The sequence below is a fragment of the Eumetopias jubatus genome, unplaced genomic scaffold (assembly GCF_037043125.1).
Source record: "Eumetopias jubatus isolate StellerSeaLion01/CBP00866 unplaced genomic scaffold, mEumJub1_p1.0 scaffold_12, whole genome shotgun sequence".
Classification (NCBI taxonomy): domain Eukaryota; kingdom Metazoa; phylum Chordata; class Mammalia; order Carnivora; family Otariidae; genus Eumetopias; species Eumetopias jubatus.
The window spans coordinates 85,851,059-85,867,506 of NW_028274818.1; the positions used below are offsets into that span (position 1 = coordinate 85,851,059).

Here is a 16,448-nt window from a genome sequence, read left to right on the forward strand (position 1 = left end):
ACAGCTCTTTGTATGTCAGTTATACCTCAATAAAGTGATTTAAAGAAAGAAAAAGACAGTTTATATCATTGTAATTTGAGTGTTTTTTATGTTTGCCTTATTAACTTTATTTTTTTGTTTCAAGTTTTTAAATTCTAGTTAGTTAACATATAGTGTAATATTGGTTTCAGAAGTAGAATTTGGTGATTCATCACTTACGTGTAACAGCCCCTGCTCATCACAGCAAGTGCCCTTCTTAATACCGATCACCCATTTAGCCCATCCACAACCCACCTCCCTCCATCAACCCTCAGTTTGTTCTCTATAGTTGAGTCTCTTATGATGGTTTGCCTCCCTCTCTTTTTCTTTCCCCCTTCCCCTGTGTTCATGTTTTGTTTCTTAAGTCCACATATGAGTGAAGTCATATGGTATTGGCTTTCTCTGACTTGTTTCATTTAGTAGTTCCATCCACATCATTGCATAGGGCAAGATTTCATTCTTTTTTTTTCTAAAGATTTTATCTATTTGACGGAGAGAGACACAGTGAGAGAGGAAACATAAGCAGGGGGAGTGGGAGAGGGAGAAGCAGGCCCCCCACCGAGCAGGGAGCCCAACATGGAGCTTGATCCCAGGACCCCAGGATCATGACCTGAGCCGAAGGCAGACACTCAACGACTGAGCCACGCAGGCGCCCCAAGATTTCATTCTTTTTGATTGCTAAGTAATATGCCACTGTTTGTGTGTTTGTGTGTGTGTGTGTGTGTACACACCACATCTTCTTTATCCATTCATCAGTCAGTAGATATTTGGGCTCTTTCCATAGTTTGCCTATTGTTGATAATGCAGCTATGAAAAGTTCATGTATTTCTCTGAATCTGTATTTTTGTATCCTTTGGGTAAATACCTAATAGTACAATTGCTGGGTTGTAGGATAGTTCTATTTTTAACTTTTTGAGGAACCTCCATACTGTTGTCTGGAGAGACTGCACCAGTTTTCATTCCCACAGACAGTGTGAGAGGGTTTCCCTTTCTCCATATCCTTGCCAACATCTGTTGTTGTTTGCTGTGCCATTAATTTTAGCCATTCTGACAGGTGTGAGGTGGTTTCTCATCATGGTTTTGATTTGTATTTCCCTGATGCTGAGTGATGTTGAGCATCTTTTCATGTGTCTGTTAGCCATCTGGATATCTTCTTTGTAAAAATGTCTATTCATGTCTTCTGCCCATTTCTTAACTGGATTATTTGTTTTTTGGATGTTGAATTTGGTAAGTTCTTTATAGATTTTAGATACTAATCCTTTATCAGATATGTTGTTTAAAAATATCTTCTCCCATTCCATAGGTTGCCTTTTAGTTTTGTTTCCTTCAACATGCAGAAGCCTTTTATCTTGATGAAGTCCTAATAGTTCATTTTTGCTTTTGTTTCCCTTGTCTCCGGCGAATTGTCTAGCAAGAAGTTGCTGTGGCCCAGGTCAGAGAGGTTACTGCCTGCGTTCTCCTCTAGGATTTCAATGGTTTCCTGTCTCACATTGAGGTCTTTCATCCATTTTGAATTTATTTTTGTATATGGTTTGAGAAAGTGGTCCAGTTTCATTCTTCTGCATGTGGCTGTCCAGTTTTCCCAACACCATTTGTTGAAGAGAGTGTCTCTTTTCCATTGGATAGTCTTTCCTGCTTTGTCATAGATTAGTTGACCATGATTTGAGTGTTTTTACTTTCTTCATCAATGCTGATTTTATGTCATCTCAGTGATAATCTTAACAAGAATTCTTTTTCTAGCCTATAGAATCCCATGCCTATGGACCTAACCACATCCAACTCTCAGTAGTTAGCAATTTATTCAACTGTTCTTTATTTTGGGCATCATGATTTAGATTGGAAGCATATGTTTAAAACCTCATAAAGAGTTTTTATTCTACCCAATGCTTCAAACTCTAGAAACCCTAATAATTATTAATAATTTTAATAATGATGGTGTGCATTTATAATTTCTCAAGCCAAGTGCTCATGAATAAATCTTTGTTTAAATGATTGTAAATATCCTATACATTAACTGTTAATTCATTTATTTAACACATATTCAGGGAGCACATACTGTGTGCCAGACATTGGTGATACAACGATGAAAAAGAAAGACACATACTCTTCCCTCATAGAGCTTACATTCTATACCCTATACTGTAGTAGAAAAAGTTTTTCATTATTTTGCATATTGCTTTAGAGTGAGTGACCTTATAATTTCCTTATTTTCAGCCCGTTTAGCTGCTTCTGCTGGAAGTCTCCTATATTTTGCCAGTTTCTTTCCATTTAATACCATTACTCAATTCTACGGGCAGATGACCCTCACCAAGAAGGTGGCTGCCTGTCTCAGCTCAAATGTTGCATTGGCACTGGGAATTAGACGTCTGCTCAAGTTGGAATTAAGACGTAAGTGTTTGCCCTGCAAATTTTGCCTTTGCTGTTTGATTCCTTGAAAGGTGGAATTGAGACAGCGTGGGTGGAACAGTGGGTAAGGAAGTAAGAAAATCTCATACAAATTATTTATCCCTAGATTTGTTTATTTATTGTAAAGGCAGTTATGTGAACTAAAAAAAATCTGAGTTGTGAAAAATTAAAAGTTCCCCATTGCTTCACAATAAGCTTACAGTTATACTCTCAAATAAAGTAGTTTTAAACCTATTCTACTACTTGCTTTATTTACTTAATAATTTGTTAGACCTCTTCTCACATAGAGAAATGCTAATTATTTACACAGTTGTTTAATATTCCATTTTGAAGAGGTACTATAATTCATTAGTTCTCTAGCAATGTATATTTAAGTGGTTTCCAATTTTTTGCTATCACCATAATAGTACACATATATTTGCTCAAACAGTATGCATACTAATGTAAATGATTTTTTCAATATAAAAATACTATCTTAAAAGATATTCATAGCTTAGTTTTGATTGCTATTGCTATTGTGATAACTCAGTAAGCACAGAGTAGATACTTCTGTTGGTTTTGAGCTAAGAACCTAATTTTATTTATTTTCCATATGAAAATCAAGCTTTCACTATCATTTATTGGATAGTTTGTTGATCTCTACTGATTTCAAATTCTACCTTTGTTTTATGTCAAGTTTCCATATATGCATTCATCTGTTTTTGGTGATTTTTTCCATTCTTTTGATCTCTTTTATTCTATTTTTGTTTCAGTACTACAATGATTTTGCTCATAGCTTTATAACAAGTCTTAATATGTTACTCTTATCCCCAGAACTTGTTCTTTATTCTTGTCACTTTGCTTTCCACTAGAACTTTAGGATCACTTTATCAAAATCTGTGAAAAATCTTACAGGATTTAGTGGGACTTTCATTACATTTATTCATTAATGAAGATGATTAAGGTGAACAAAAACCTACTCCTAATGAATAGCCAGTCAGAAGAATATACATATGATTTCTGTATGAATACTTACATTGTTCTTTCTTTATACATGAAACATTAAAATTCACTGGAATTTATCTAGATGTGGGATTTTCATTGGCTTAGTCTGCAACAGGATGTATAATTTTTGGTTTTCTAATTGAATTATTTTTTATTGGGTTAGTTTATTTTATTTAATTATTGTTTTCCATATTATTTTCTCTTTCATGAACTCCTGTTGTGTTCTGGGTGGGAGGATTTCTCAAGATACAGCAGACTTCCTAAAATTTGCATTCTACCTTTATTGTTGTTGTTTTTGTTTCTAATTTGCTGTTCACTGCCTCTCAAAATGGCTTTCATTTTGATAATTTTTAATTCTAAAGACTTTTTCTTAAACTATCACTTTTTTATAGCTTTTTCAAAGTCACAGTGTTGATAAATATTCTCATGGTGCTCATCTATAGGAAAGGGAGGCTGAAGCTGAAGAAAGGGCAAGTTTCATTACCCATATTTGCAAAATGTCTTCTTTGAATTATGAGTTCACCGCAAGCCCCCATGCTTTTTCAGTTGTGTTACACTCTGTCCAGAAATAGAAGAAATAGAACAAAGGATAACTTATCATGGATGACTTTCTTTTTCCTTTCTATCAGTACTTTAGTTATTTTATTTATTTATTTATTTATTTATTTGAGAGAGAGAGTGTCTGTGTGTGTGTGTGTGCATGCATGTGTGTGAGCAGGGGAAGAAGAGCAGAGGGAGAGGGCGAGAGAGAATCTCAAGCAGGCTCCACACCCAGCACGGAGGCCAATGCGGGGCTCGATCTCATGACCCTGAGACCTGAGCCAAAATCAAGAGTTTGACACTTAACCAACTGAGCTACTCAGGTGCCCCAGAACTACATTTAAGCAAGACCTCTTTTTCTTCTGCTCTATAGTCAGCATCCATCTCTAGTACTGTTGAATATTTTTCCAGATTTCTGTACCATGATGGTAGTTTAAATGTGAATTTAGTATGAAGGGAGAGAAAAATGGATCTACTAAGCTTGCTTTTTTCTTGCCTTTTTTGTTATTTTTCATTCATTGACCTTGTCTCAGTCATTCCTATTTATTTTTGTAGATTCTGAAGGGAGGTCAGATACATATTCCATCATTTTCTTAGATGACTTAAATAATAAGGGTATTAACATATAGATAATTCACAGCGACAGGATTTAGAGTATCAAATCTTTTTTCCTTGCTGTTTCACAGAGCTGTCATCTAAGGTATCTTCTTTTTATTTCAGAAATTGGTATTAAATGGGATAACATTTGGACACCAGTCAACCTTGAGGATAATCTCATGTTTGGCTATATTCTGTTAATGCTTTTACTTGATGTTTTCTTGTATGGCCTTGTGACCTGGTATATAGAAACTGTCTTTCCAGGGCGGTATGGCGTGCCCCAACCATGGTACTTTTTTCTTATGGTGAGTACTAATGCTGCTGTTATTGCAAAAAGCCATAGTCCTTATGAGCCTATTTCATATAATATTTATATTCAAATCAAAAGGTCAGATGCAGAATCATTTTCCTGTGCATACCAGCCATATGAAAATACTAGCCATTTCTTGATCTCTTAAAGCCTTCCATATACACAAATGCACAATATCTGTGGATAAGACACTGAAACCCCATACATTTAAAAACTGTGAGTAATAGAACTCTTCTTCAGCCACATGGTACATAGTGGATTAGATTAGAGGATAAACTTGAAAGTCTGCAGAAGTTGTTCCCAGCTCAATAATATGTGATGATTTCTTAGATCCTAGTGAGTAGAGGATTGGGTATTTCCCATATCTCTGTTCTCACCACCTGTTTACTTTCAAGGACTAGACCAGTTTACTTAGAGTGGAAGAGCTTCTGCTATATAGTACAAAGAAAGTATTCTGAGATGAACCATGAGAGATGATGGACTCTGAAAAACAAACTGAGGGTTCTAGAGGGGAGGGGGGTAGGGGGATGGGTTAGCCTGGTGATGGGTATTGAGGAGGGCACGTTCTGCATGGAGCACTGGGTGTTATGAACAAACAATGAATCATGGAACACTGCACCAAAAACTAATGATGTAATATATGGTGATTAACATAACAATAAAAAAATTTTTAAAAAAAGAAAGTATTCTGAGTGTGATAAAATGCATTGGCTGTGACTTCATTGTTGAGTAATTCCGTTTTGTCCCTACTTCCTGAACACTAACATTTCAAAATGATTTTTGCTTCTAAATCCTAGAGATATAAATGATACATAATTTTGCTGCAAAGTTCAATCCCTTAAAGTATGCAATAGCCACAGAGTAAACCAAGCCAAAGTGTTTTCAGGTTCTTATAGTACTTCATTTCTATTTTCAGATTAAAATTTTTAATTCCAATGAAATTCATGTTAAAATTAACCATTTGAAGTGGGGGGGAAAGTGGAATTTAGTACATTTACAATGTACTTGCACATATCTAGTTCCAAAATATTTATTACCCAAAAATAAAACCTTATACCCATTAAGAAGTCACATCCCATTTTTCCCTATCCCAAGCCCCTAGCAACCACTAATCAGCTTTCTTTTTTTATGGACTTACTATTCTGGATGTTTCATATAAATAGAATCATAAAATATGTGACTATATGGCTTCTTTCACTTAACATAATGTTTTTAAAGTTTATCCATTAATATGTATCAGCACTTCATTCTTTTGATTACTGAATAATATTCCATTGTATGTATATAGGACAATTCTTTATCAACCTGTAGTTAGAAATGTGGGACATCTTTGGGCTGTTTGAATAGTGTTCCTATGAATATTTGTTTATAAGTATTTGCTTGAGTACCTGTTTCAATTCGTTTGGGAATATACCTAGGAGTAGAATTGCTAGTACTTAGGATAGTTCTGTTTCATGTTTTCAGGAACCACTCTACTGTTTTCTGCAGTGACTGCACCATTTGTACATCCCCACAAGCAATGTACCAGGGTTCCAGTTTCTCCACAGCCTCGAAACCCTTGTTATTCTTTTCCCTTTATTATAGCCATCCTCATGGGTATAAAGTGGTCTCATGGTTTTGATATGCATTTCCCTAATGACTAATCATGTTGAGATATTTTCATGAGCTTGTTGGCCATTGTACAGGATTGTCTATTCAAGCTCTGTGACTTTTTTTTAATATATATATTCTGGACAGTAGAGCCTTATCAGATACATGATTTACAAATATTTTATCCCATTCTCTGGGCTATCTTTTCATCCTCTTCATAGTACTCTTTCATGCACAATAATTTTTAACTTTGATTAAAACCAATTAAAAAAATTTTTGTTGGTTGTGAATTTTATGTCATATCTAAGAAGTTATTGTCAAATCCAAAGTCATCAAAATTTACCCCTGTGTTTTCTTCTAAGAATTTGATGATTTTAAAAAAAGAATTTGATGGTTTTATCTGTTAAATTTAGATCACTGATCAATTTTGAGTTGATTTTTATATAGGTTTTATAGTAATAGTATAGTATAGTATATAGTATATATACTATATAGTATAGTATATAGGTTTATATAGTTGATTTTATATGAGGTAGGGATTCAACTTCACTCTTTTGGATGTGGATATCTTTTGTCCCAATACCATTCTTTGAAAAGACTATTCTTTCCCCATTGAATGGTCTTAGCACCCTTGTTGAAAATCAGTTGGACATAAACATATGGTTTCATCTTTGGATCCTCAGTTTTACTCCATTGGCCTATATGTCTATTCTTATGCCAATACCACACTGTTTGATTGCTATAGTTTTATAGTAAGTTTTGAAATCTGAAAGTGTGAGTCATCCAGCTTTTTCTCTTCTTTTTCAAGATTTTTTTGGCTATTAGGGGGTCCTGGAAGTTCCATAAGAACTTGAGAATCAGCTTTTCTATATCTGTAAAAGTAACCATTAGAATATTTACAGGAATTACAATGAATCTGTTGATTGCTTTAAGTAGTATTGCTGTATTAAAAATATTGTCTTTCACAGGGTTTGGAATTTATTTGGAAGGGTCAGAGAGAGGGAAAATGAGGCAGGAAAGGAAAGCAGCCAGAAAAGAGCATGTCAGCACTGTGGGCCCCTGGAGCCCAGTGATGCAGGGAACTCTGGGAATCAAAGCAGAGCACACAGTGATGATCTCAGAATCATCCCCCCCCCAAAAAAATGTCTTTCAGTCCATGAACTTTATTTTTCTTTTTTAACTTTCTATTTATATAGTCTAAATTCTTTCATTGAGGTTTTATAGTTTCAGCGTGTGAGTCATTCACCTCTCTGGTTAACTTTGTTCCTAAGTACTTTACTCTTTTGGATGCTATTGTAAATAGAATTGTTAGAATTGAATTTTCTTTTTGTATTGTTCATAGCTGGTATATACAAACACAACTGTTGTATACATGTTGATCTTGTACCCTGCATCTTTGCTGAATTTGTTTATTAGCTCTAGTAGTATATGTAGGGGAGGGTTCTCTAGGCACTTCAATATGTAGAATCATGTTATCTTCAAATATAGTTTTACTTCTTTCTTTCCAGTTTGGATATCTTTTATTTCTGGGAATAGCAAGGATGAAGGCAGGTATCCTTGTCTTATTCCTGATTAGAGGAAAAGCTTAAATCTTTCACTATTGAGTATGATGTTAGCTGTGGGTTTTTTCATAAATTCCCTAATGAATTTCGGGGTGCCTAGGTGGCTCAGTCATTAAGCGTCTGCCTTTGGCTCAGGTCATGATCCCGGGGTCCTGGAATCGAGCCCTGCATCGAGCTCCCTACTCGGCGGGAAGCCTGCTTCTCCCTCTCCCACTCCCCCTGCTTGTGTTCCCTCTCTCGCTGTGTCTCTCTCTGTCAAATAAATAAATAAAATCTTTTAAAAAAATTCCCTAATGAATTTCAAGAAACTGTTCCTAGTTTTCCAAGTGTTTTTATCATGAAACACCTTGTCAGAGGCTTTATTTGCGTCAGTTGAAATGATCATGTCCCATTTGTTCTATTAATGTAATATATTTCATTGATTGGTTTTTGTAGGTTAAACCACCCTGCATTCCTAGGATAAAAACCACTTTGCCATGATGAATATTCCTTTTGATATGCTATTAGATTTAGTTTACAAGTATTTTTTGAAGATTTTTAAATATATATTAGTAAAGGATATTGGTCTGTAGTTTATTTTCCTTGTGATGTCTTTGACTTTGGCATTTGCCTTTCAAATAATGCTGAGCTCATAGAATGAGTTAGGAAGTGTTCCTTTCTCTTAGACTTTTTGGAAGGCTTGGAGAACAATTTTTGTTAATTCTTGTTTAAATGTTTGGTACCAGTGAAGATACCTCGTCCTGCACTTTTCTTTGTAGGCAGGTTTTGATTACTAAGTCAGTCACTTTATTCATTTTAGATCTGTTCAGATGGAATGCTTCATTTCTGAAAGCTCATCTTGGTAATTACATTTTGGCTTTCTTTGTAGCGCTCATACTGGTTTGGTGAACCAAAAATTAGGGAAAAAGAAGAAATGAAAAGCTGTGGGGAAACTCTAAACAAGTATTTTGAGGCTGAACCTACTAGTTTGGTGGCAGATATCCAGATCAAACATTTGCACAAGGTATTTGTTTCAAAGGTCTCTTTTTCCTGCAAAGACTGAAAGCCATATACTGTGCCCTGGGTTTGTAACTGGCCATTTTTTTTTAAAGATTTTATTTATTTATTTATTTGAGAGAGTGAGAATGAGAGATGGAGAGAGAGAGCACATGAAAGGGGGGAGGGTCAGAGGGAGAAGCAGACTCCCTCCTGAGCAGGGAGCCTGATGCGGGACTCGATCCCAGGACTCCAGGATCATGACCCGAGCCGAAGGCAGTCGCTTAACCAACTGAGCCACCCAGGCGCCCCATGTAACTGGCCATTTTTTAGAAAACAAATAAGATGCTTAATAATGAATGTGTCATAATCAGTATAATTCTAATTTAAGTGACATTCAAAAAATGTATAGATATATCTTTACAATATAGTATATACTTCATTATGCTTCTAATCTCCTCTGATAGGCTTGGCAACAAGTGATATTTGAATTTTATAATAAATTCTGTGAAGAAAATAAATGATACAGTAGTAACATCTGAGTGTAAGTGGAGAGGATGACACTAAATGTAGTTAAAGGGAAATCTCTCTGAGGAGATGACCTTTGAGCTGAGATCTGAAGAATGAGTAGAGCTAATTTTTTGAAAAGCTGAGTAAGAGAAGAATACCCACAGTAGGCAAATAGCAAATTCAACGAACCTGAGGTGAGAAAGATCTTCATGTGTTTGAGGAACAAAAAGACCAGTATATTTGGAGGCAAAAGAATGATAGTAAATGGCTTCATTGGGAAGCCATTGATTGGTTCAAAGCACTAGAGGAATATAATATATGTGTTTTAAGATCATTTTTGCTGGGCGCCTGGGTGGCTCAGATGGTTGAGCGTCTACCTTAGGCTCAGGTCATGGTCCCAGGGTCCTGGGATCGAGTCCCGCGTCGGGCTCCCTGCTCCTTGGGAGCCTGCTTCTCCCTCTGCCTCTCTCTCTCTCTCTCTCTCTCTCTGTCTTTCATGAATAAATAAATAAAATCTTTAAAAAAAAAAGATCATTTTGGCTACAGTATGGAAAACAGGGTATTGGAGGGTGGGGAGTTGAGAAGGAGAAGAGTGGGAAAAAGAAGACTAGATGGTACTTTTTTTTTTATTTTTTCATTGTTATGTTAATCACCATACATTACATCATTAGTTCTTGATGTAGTGTTCCATGATTCATTGTTTGTGCATAACACCCAGTGCTCCACGCAGAATGTGCCCTCTTTAATACCCATCACCAGACTAACCCATCCCCCCACTCTCCTCCCCTCTAGAACCCTCAGTTTGTTTTTCAGAGCCCATCGTCTTTCATGGTTCATCTCCCCCTCCGACTTACTCCCCTTCATTCTTCCCCTCCTGCTGTCTTCTTTTTCTTTTTTCTTAACATATGTTGCATTTATTTGTTTCAGAAGTACAGATCTGTGATTCAACAGTCTTGCACAATTCACAGCACTCACCATAGCACATACCTTCCCCAATGTCTATCACCCAGCCACCCCATCCCTCCCACCCCCAGCCACTCCAGCAACCCTCAGTTTGTTTCCTGAGAGTAAGTACAGATCTGTGATTCAACAGTCTTGCACAATTCACAGCACTCATCATGATACATGTCTTTCTCTGATTGACTTATTTCACTCAGCATAACACCCTGGATGGAACTTTTTTAAGAAATAAGAATTGGATAAGGGTTGTGGAAGTATATATAAAGAGAAATGGACAGATCCAAGAGATTTCCAACAGAACTAAGAATACTGGGGATGGGTGGACATTGAAGGAAGAGGAGTAAACTAGAATAATTCCTAGAATGACAAACTAGACTAGGATGTTAAAAACAGCAAGTCTGTTATTTACCAAGTTGTAGTAGATTTCCTTGAATAAATGTTTCTTCATTTGCTGTATTCTCTTAGGACAATTCCTGAAGATTATACGTGATTTTTTGTTGTTTTGTTTTTTAATTTTCACAGCTTTTCTTGTTTCACTGGGAAGTAGGTCTGTGGACCCACTTTTCATGCTGATTTCCCAGAAGTGAAACTCTGTATCATCCATTTTTATGTAATGACTTTTCTTAAATTTGGTTTAGAATTTTTTACTTAGGTTAATGATGGATATTGGTCTGTTGCTTTCATTTTTTTGTAAGTCATGTTTCTAGTTCTGGTATCAGGATAATACTAGCCTCGTAGAGTGAGTTGGGAAGTATTTCCTCTTTACTTTTCCAGAAGAGCTTTTGTTTTTGTATAATTTGTATTATTTAGTTTGCAATTATTTGGGGATTTTCCAGAGATCTTTTTGTTACTAATTTCTAATTTAATTCTGATTCTGGTAAGAGAAGATACTTTGTATGACAAATCCTTTTAAATTTATTGATTCTTGTTTTATGGCTCAATCAGTCATCTGTCTAACTACATGTTACATGCAGACTTGAAAATAATGTGTAATCTGCTGTTGGTTCCTGGTGTGATACATAAATGTTAATTAAGTTAGTTGGTGGTTTATCAAATATTCTATATCCTTAATGATTCTAAATATTCTAACAATTATTGAGAGAAAAATATTGAAGTCTTTAAAAATAACTGCATTTTTTTCTATTTTTCTCTCTAGCTTTTGGCAACATATTTTTGAATCTGTTATTGGGTGCATAAACTTTTAGGAGAATTATGTCTTCTTGAAAAGTTGATCCCTTTATCATTATAAAATGATACACTTTATCCTTGGCAGTATTCTCTTAAATGTACTTTGTCTAATGTTGCTATGGCCACACCACTTATCTTTTTTCTTGTTATTGAATTCTATTTTAATGTAAAACATTAAGACTTTTAAGGTATCAGTTTTATTCCAATGCAAATAGTAAATTCAAACATTTTTCTGGATGTTTCCATAGTTTATCATATTTGAAAAAAGCAGTATGAACTAGGCAATATGCATGTTTTTTAAACTACTCTATTGAAGTTTGATTAGCATACAAAATGCTGAGTTCCAGTCCAAGATGGTGACGTAGGAAGACCCTGAATTCATCTTCTCCACAAACACAACAAATCTATGCCTATTTATGCAGCATTTCCTCCTGAAGAAGAACTGAAGACTGACTGAACAGCTTCTGCAAACAAAAGGGAGAACACATAGAGAATGACAAACAAGATAAACACCACTCCTTTAAGTTTAGGAGAAGTAGCTGAGATAGAAAATGTAAAAAAGAGCCACTCAGGGTTGGAGACTAGAATAACTGCAATGAAAACTACGCTAGAGAGAATCAACAGTAGATTAACACACGCAGAAGAATGAATCAGTGATTGGGAAGACAGGGTAATGGAAAGCACCCAAGCTAAACAGCAAAAAGGATTTTTTTAAAAAATGAAGATAGGTTAAGTTATCTCTTGGACAATATCAAGTGAACAAACATTCAACATCGCAGGCATTCCAGAAGGAGAAGAGAGAAACAAAGAGACAGAAAAGTTACTTGAAGAGATAATAACTGAAAACTTTCCTAACCAGGGGAAGAAAACATACATCCAAGTTCAGGAAACAGAGAATTCCAAACAAGATGAACTCAAGAAGGTCCACACCATGATACACAATAACTCAAATATCAGAGATTACACAATTCCAAACTTCAGGCTCTCAGCTCGGGGTTGCCATAAACTGTGATCCGTGGCACAGTCAGGCCACTGTTCTTCGAGCAGGGACCCAACAAGCGGCAGATCCAGGGACTCCCCTTCCTCCCTCAGTAGGAGCGGCACGGGAGCGTACCACCAGAATCTGCTAGGTTTGGAGACTCCAAATGGGGTCATGTACCAGAAACGGAAATTCTTGATCACAGGCCGGGTGAGCACAGAGTGCAGCCAGAGACCAGGGAGACAGGAGTGATTGACTGCTTTGCTCTGAGGGCTCATTGAGGAATGGGGCCCCAAGTTCTTGGCTCCTCGGGACCAGAGATTGGGAGGCCGCCATTTTCATTCTTGTCCTCCAAAGCTGTACAGAAAGCATTCGGGGAACAAAAGCTACTGAGAGCAAACCCAAGCAGATTACTTAGCCTGGCTGCTGGCAAGGGCGGTGCAGTTCCACCTTGGGTAAAGAACCTGAGAATCACTGCAACAGGCCCCTCCCCTAGGAGACCAGCAAGAACATCCAGCCAAGACCAAGTTTACTGATCAATGAGAATTTCAAAATTCCAGCACTAGGGGAATACAGCACAGAGAATTCATGGCTTTTTCCCCATGATTCTTTAGTCTTTCAAAGTTAATTTTTTTAACTTTATTTTTTTCTTTTTCTATTTTAATTTTTCTTCTTTCCTTTTTCCACCAACATCTTAGCAATTCCTTTTTTAAAATCTTTTTTGATTTTCATTTTTATAGTCATATTCTACCCCTTCATTGTACTTCTTATTTTTTGTATATAAATAAGTTTTTCTTTCTTTAAGATTTTGGGATACAGTTTCTTCTAACAGACCAAAATATACCCTAAATCTAATGTATGGCTTTATTCTAGTCTCCTGCCTGATCACATTCTCTCTATTTTTTTTTAATTTTTTTCTTTCTTTTTCCAACCAACTTATCAATTCTTTTTTTAAATCTTTTTAAATTTCATCTTTACAGTCATATTCCATCCCCTCATTGTATTTACCCTTATTTTTGTGTGTATATATACATATTTTTTTCTTTCTTTAAAATTTTGAAAGGCAGTTTCTTCTAACGGACCAAAATACATCCAAAATCTAATGTGTGCCTCTGTTCTATTCACCAGCCTGAATATATTCTTTTTTTTTTTTCCTTTCTTTTCCCCCAGTTTCAGGTCTCTTCTGATTTGTTTAGTGTATTTTTTCCTGGGGTTGTTGTTACCCTTTTGGCATTTTTTTCTCTCATCTATTCTTCTCTAGACAAAATTACAAAATGGAAAAACTAACCTCAGGGGAAAAAAAAAAAAAAAACAAGAGGCAGTACCAACTGCCAGGGACCTAATCAATATGGACATTAGTAAGATGTCAGACCTAGAGTTCAGAATGATGATTATAAAGATACTAGCTAGGCTTGAAAAAAGCATAGAAGATACTAGAGAATTCCTTTCTGGAGAAATAAAAGAACTAAAATCTAGCCAAGTCGAAATGAAAAAGGCTATTAATGAGGTACAATAAAAAATGGAGGCTCTAACTGCTAGGATAAATGAGGCAGAAGAGAGAATTAGTGATATAGAAGACCAACTGATGGAGAATAAAGAAGCTGAGAAAAAGAGAAACAACTACTGGATCACGAGGGCAGAATTTGAGAGATAAGTGATACCATAAGACGAAACAATATTAGAATAATTGGGATCTCAGAAGGAGAAGAAAGAAAGGGAGGAGCAGAAAGTATATTGGAGCAAATTATAGTGGAGAACTTCCCTAATTTGGGGAGGGAAACGGGCATCAAAATGCAGGAGTCACAGAGAAAACCCCTCAAAAATCAATAAAAATAGGTCAACACCCCAACATCTAATAGTAAAACTTACGAGTCTCAGAGACAAAGAGAAAATCCTAAAAGCAGCTTGGGAAAGGTGGTCTGTAACCTACAATGGTAGAAACATTAGATTGGCAACAGACATATCCACAGAGACCTGGCAAACCAGAAAGGACTGGCATGATATATTCAGAGCACTAAACGAGAAAAATATGCAGCCAGTCCAGCTAGGCTGTCATTGAAAATAGAGGAGAGATAAAAAGCTTCCAGGACAAACAAAAACTAAAAGTATTTTCAAACACCAAACCAGTCCTACAAGAAATATTGAAAGGGGTCCTCTAAGCAAAGAAAGAGCCTAAAAGTAACATAGACCAGAAAGGAACAGAGACAATATATAGTAACAGTCACTTTACAGGCAATACAATGGCACTAAATTCATATCTTTCAATAGTTACCCTGAATGTAAGTGGGCTAAATGCCCCAAACAAAAGACACAGGGTATCAGAATGGATAAAAAAACAAGACCCATCGATATGCTGTCTGCAAGAGTCTCATTTTAGACCCAAAGACACTTCCAGATTTAAAGTAAGGGGATGGAAAACCATTTACCATGCTAATGGACATCAAAAAAAGCTGGGGTGGCAATCCTTACATAAGACAAATTAGGTTTTAAACCAAGGACAATAATAAGAGATGAGGAAGGACACTATATCATACTTAAAGGGTCTATCCTACAAGAACATCTAACAATTTTAAATATCTATGCCCCTAACATGGGAGCAGCCACTTATATAAGCCAATAATAACAAAAGCAAAGAAACACATTGACAACAATACAATAATAGTAGGGGATTTTAACACCCCCCTCACTGAAATGGACAGATCATCTAAGAAAAAGATCAACAGAGAAATAAAGGCTTTAAATGACACACTAGACCAGATGGACTTCACAGATATATTCAGAACATTCCATCCCAAAGCAACAGAATACACATTCTTCTCTAGTGTACATGGAACATTCTCCAGAATAGATCACACCCTGGGACACAAATCAGGTCTCAACTGGTACCAAAACATTGGGATCATTCCCTGCATATTTTCAGACCACAGTGCTTTGAAACTAGAATTCAACCACAAGAGGAAAGTCGGAAAGAACTCAAATACATGGAGGCTAAAGAGCATCCTACTAAAGAATGAATGGGTCAACCAGGAAATTAAAGCAGAATTAAAAAAAAATGGAAACAAATGAAAATGAAAACACAACTGTTCAAAATCTTTGGGATGCAGCAAAGGCAGTCCTAAGAGGAAAATAAATAGCAATACAAGCCTTTCTCAAGAAACAAGAAAGGTCTCAAATAGACAACCTAATCCTACACCTAAAGGAACTGGAGGAAATAAAGAGGAGATGAGAAATAATAACAATCAGAGCAGAAATCAATGAAATAGAAACCAAAAGATCAGTAGAACAGGTTAATGAAACTAGGAGCTGATTCTTTGAAAGAATTAATATGATTGATAAACCCCTGGCCAGACTGATGAAAAAGAAAAGAGAAATGACCCAAATCAACAAAATCATGAATGAAAGAGGAGAGATTACAACCAACACCAAAGAAATACAAACAAGTATAAGAACATATTATGAGCAACTCTATGCCAGCAAATTAGATAACCTGGAAGAAATGGATGCATTCCTAGAGATGTATTCAACCAAAATTGAACCAGGAAGAAATAGAAAACCTGACTGGACCTATAACCACTAAGGAAATTGAAGCAGTCATCAAAAATCTCCCCAGAAACAAAAGCCCAGGGCCAGATGGCTTCCCAGGGGAATTCTCCCAAACATTTAAAGAAGAATTAATACCTATTCTCCTGAAACTGTTCCAAAAAATAGAAATGGAAGGAAAACTTCCAAACTCATTTTATGAGGCCAGCATCACCTTGATCCCAAAACCAAAGACCCCAACAAAAAGGAGAATGCTCTTGTGAATCACCAAACTTCTGGCTGAAATCAT

The 16,448-nt window shown here is 36.0% G+C and overlaps 1 protein-coding gene across 1 annotated transcript in view; it reads left to right on the plus strand.

Annotated features, from left to right (window-relative positions):
* The window catches only part of LOC114198787 (phospholipid-transporting ATPase ABCA3-like), a 193,365-nt gene that overhangs the window by 23,398 nt on the left and 153,519 nt on the right, over positions 1 to 16,448 (plus strand). Inside the window, 3 exon segments of the mRNA XM_088017066.1 lie at positions 2,233 to 2,406; positions 4,669 to 4,850; positions 8,876 to 9,010. Coding sequence (XP_087873192.1) covers positions 2,233 to 2,406; positions 4,669 to 4,850; positions 8,876 to 9,010 — 491 coding nt within the window.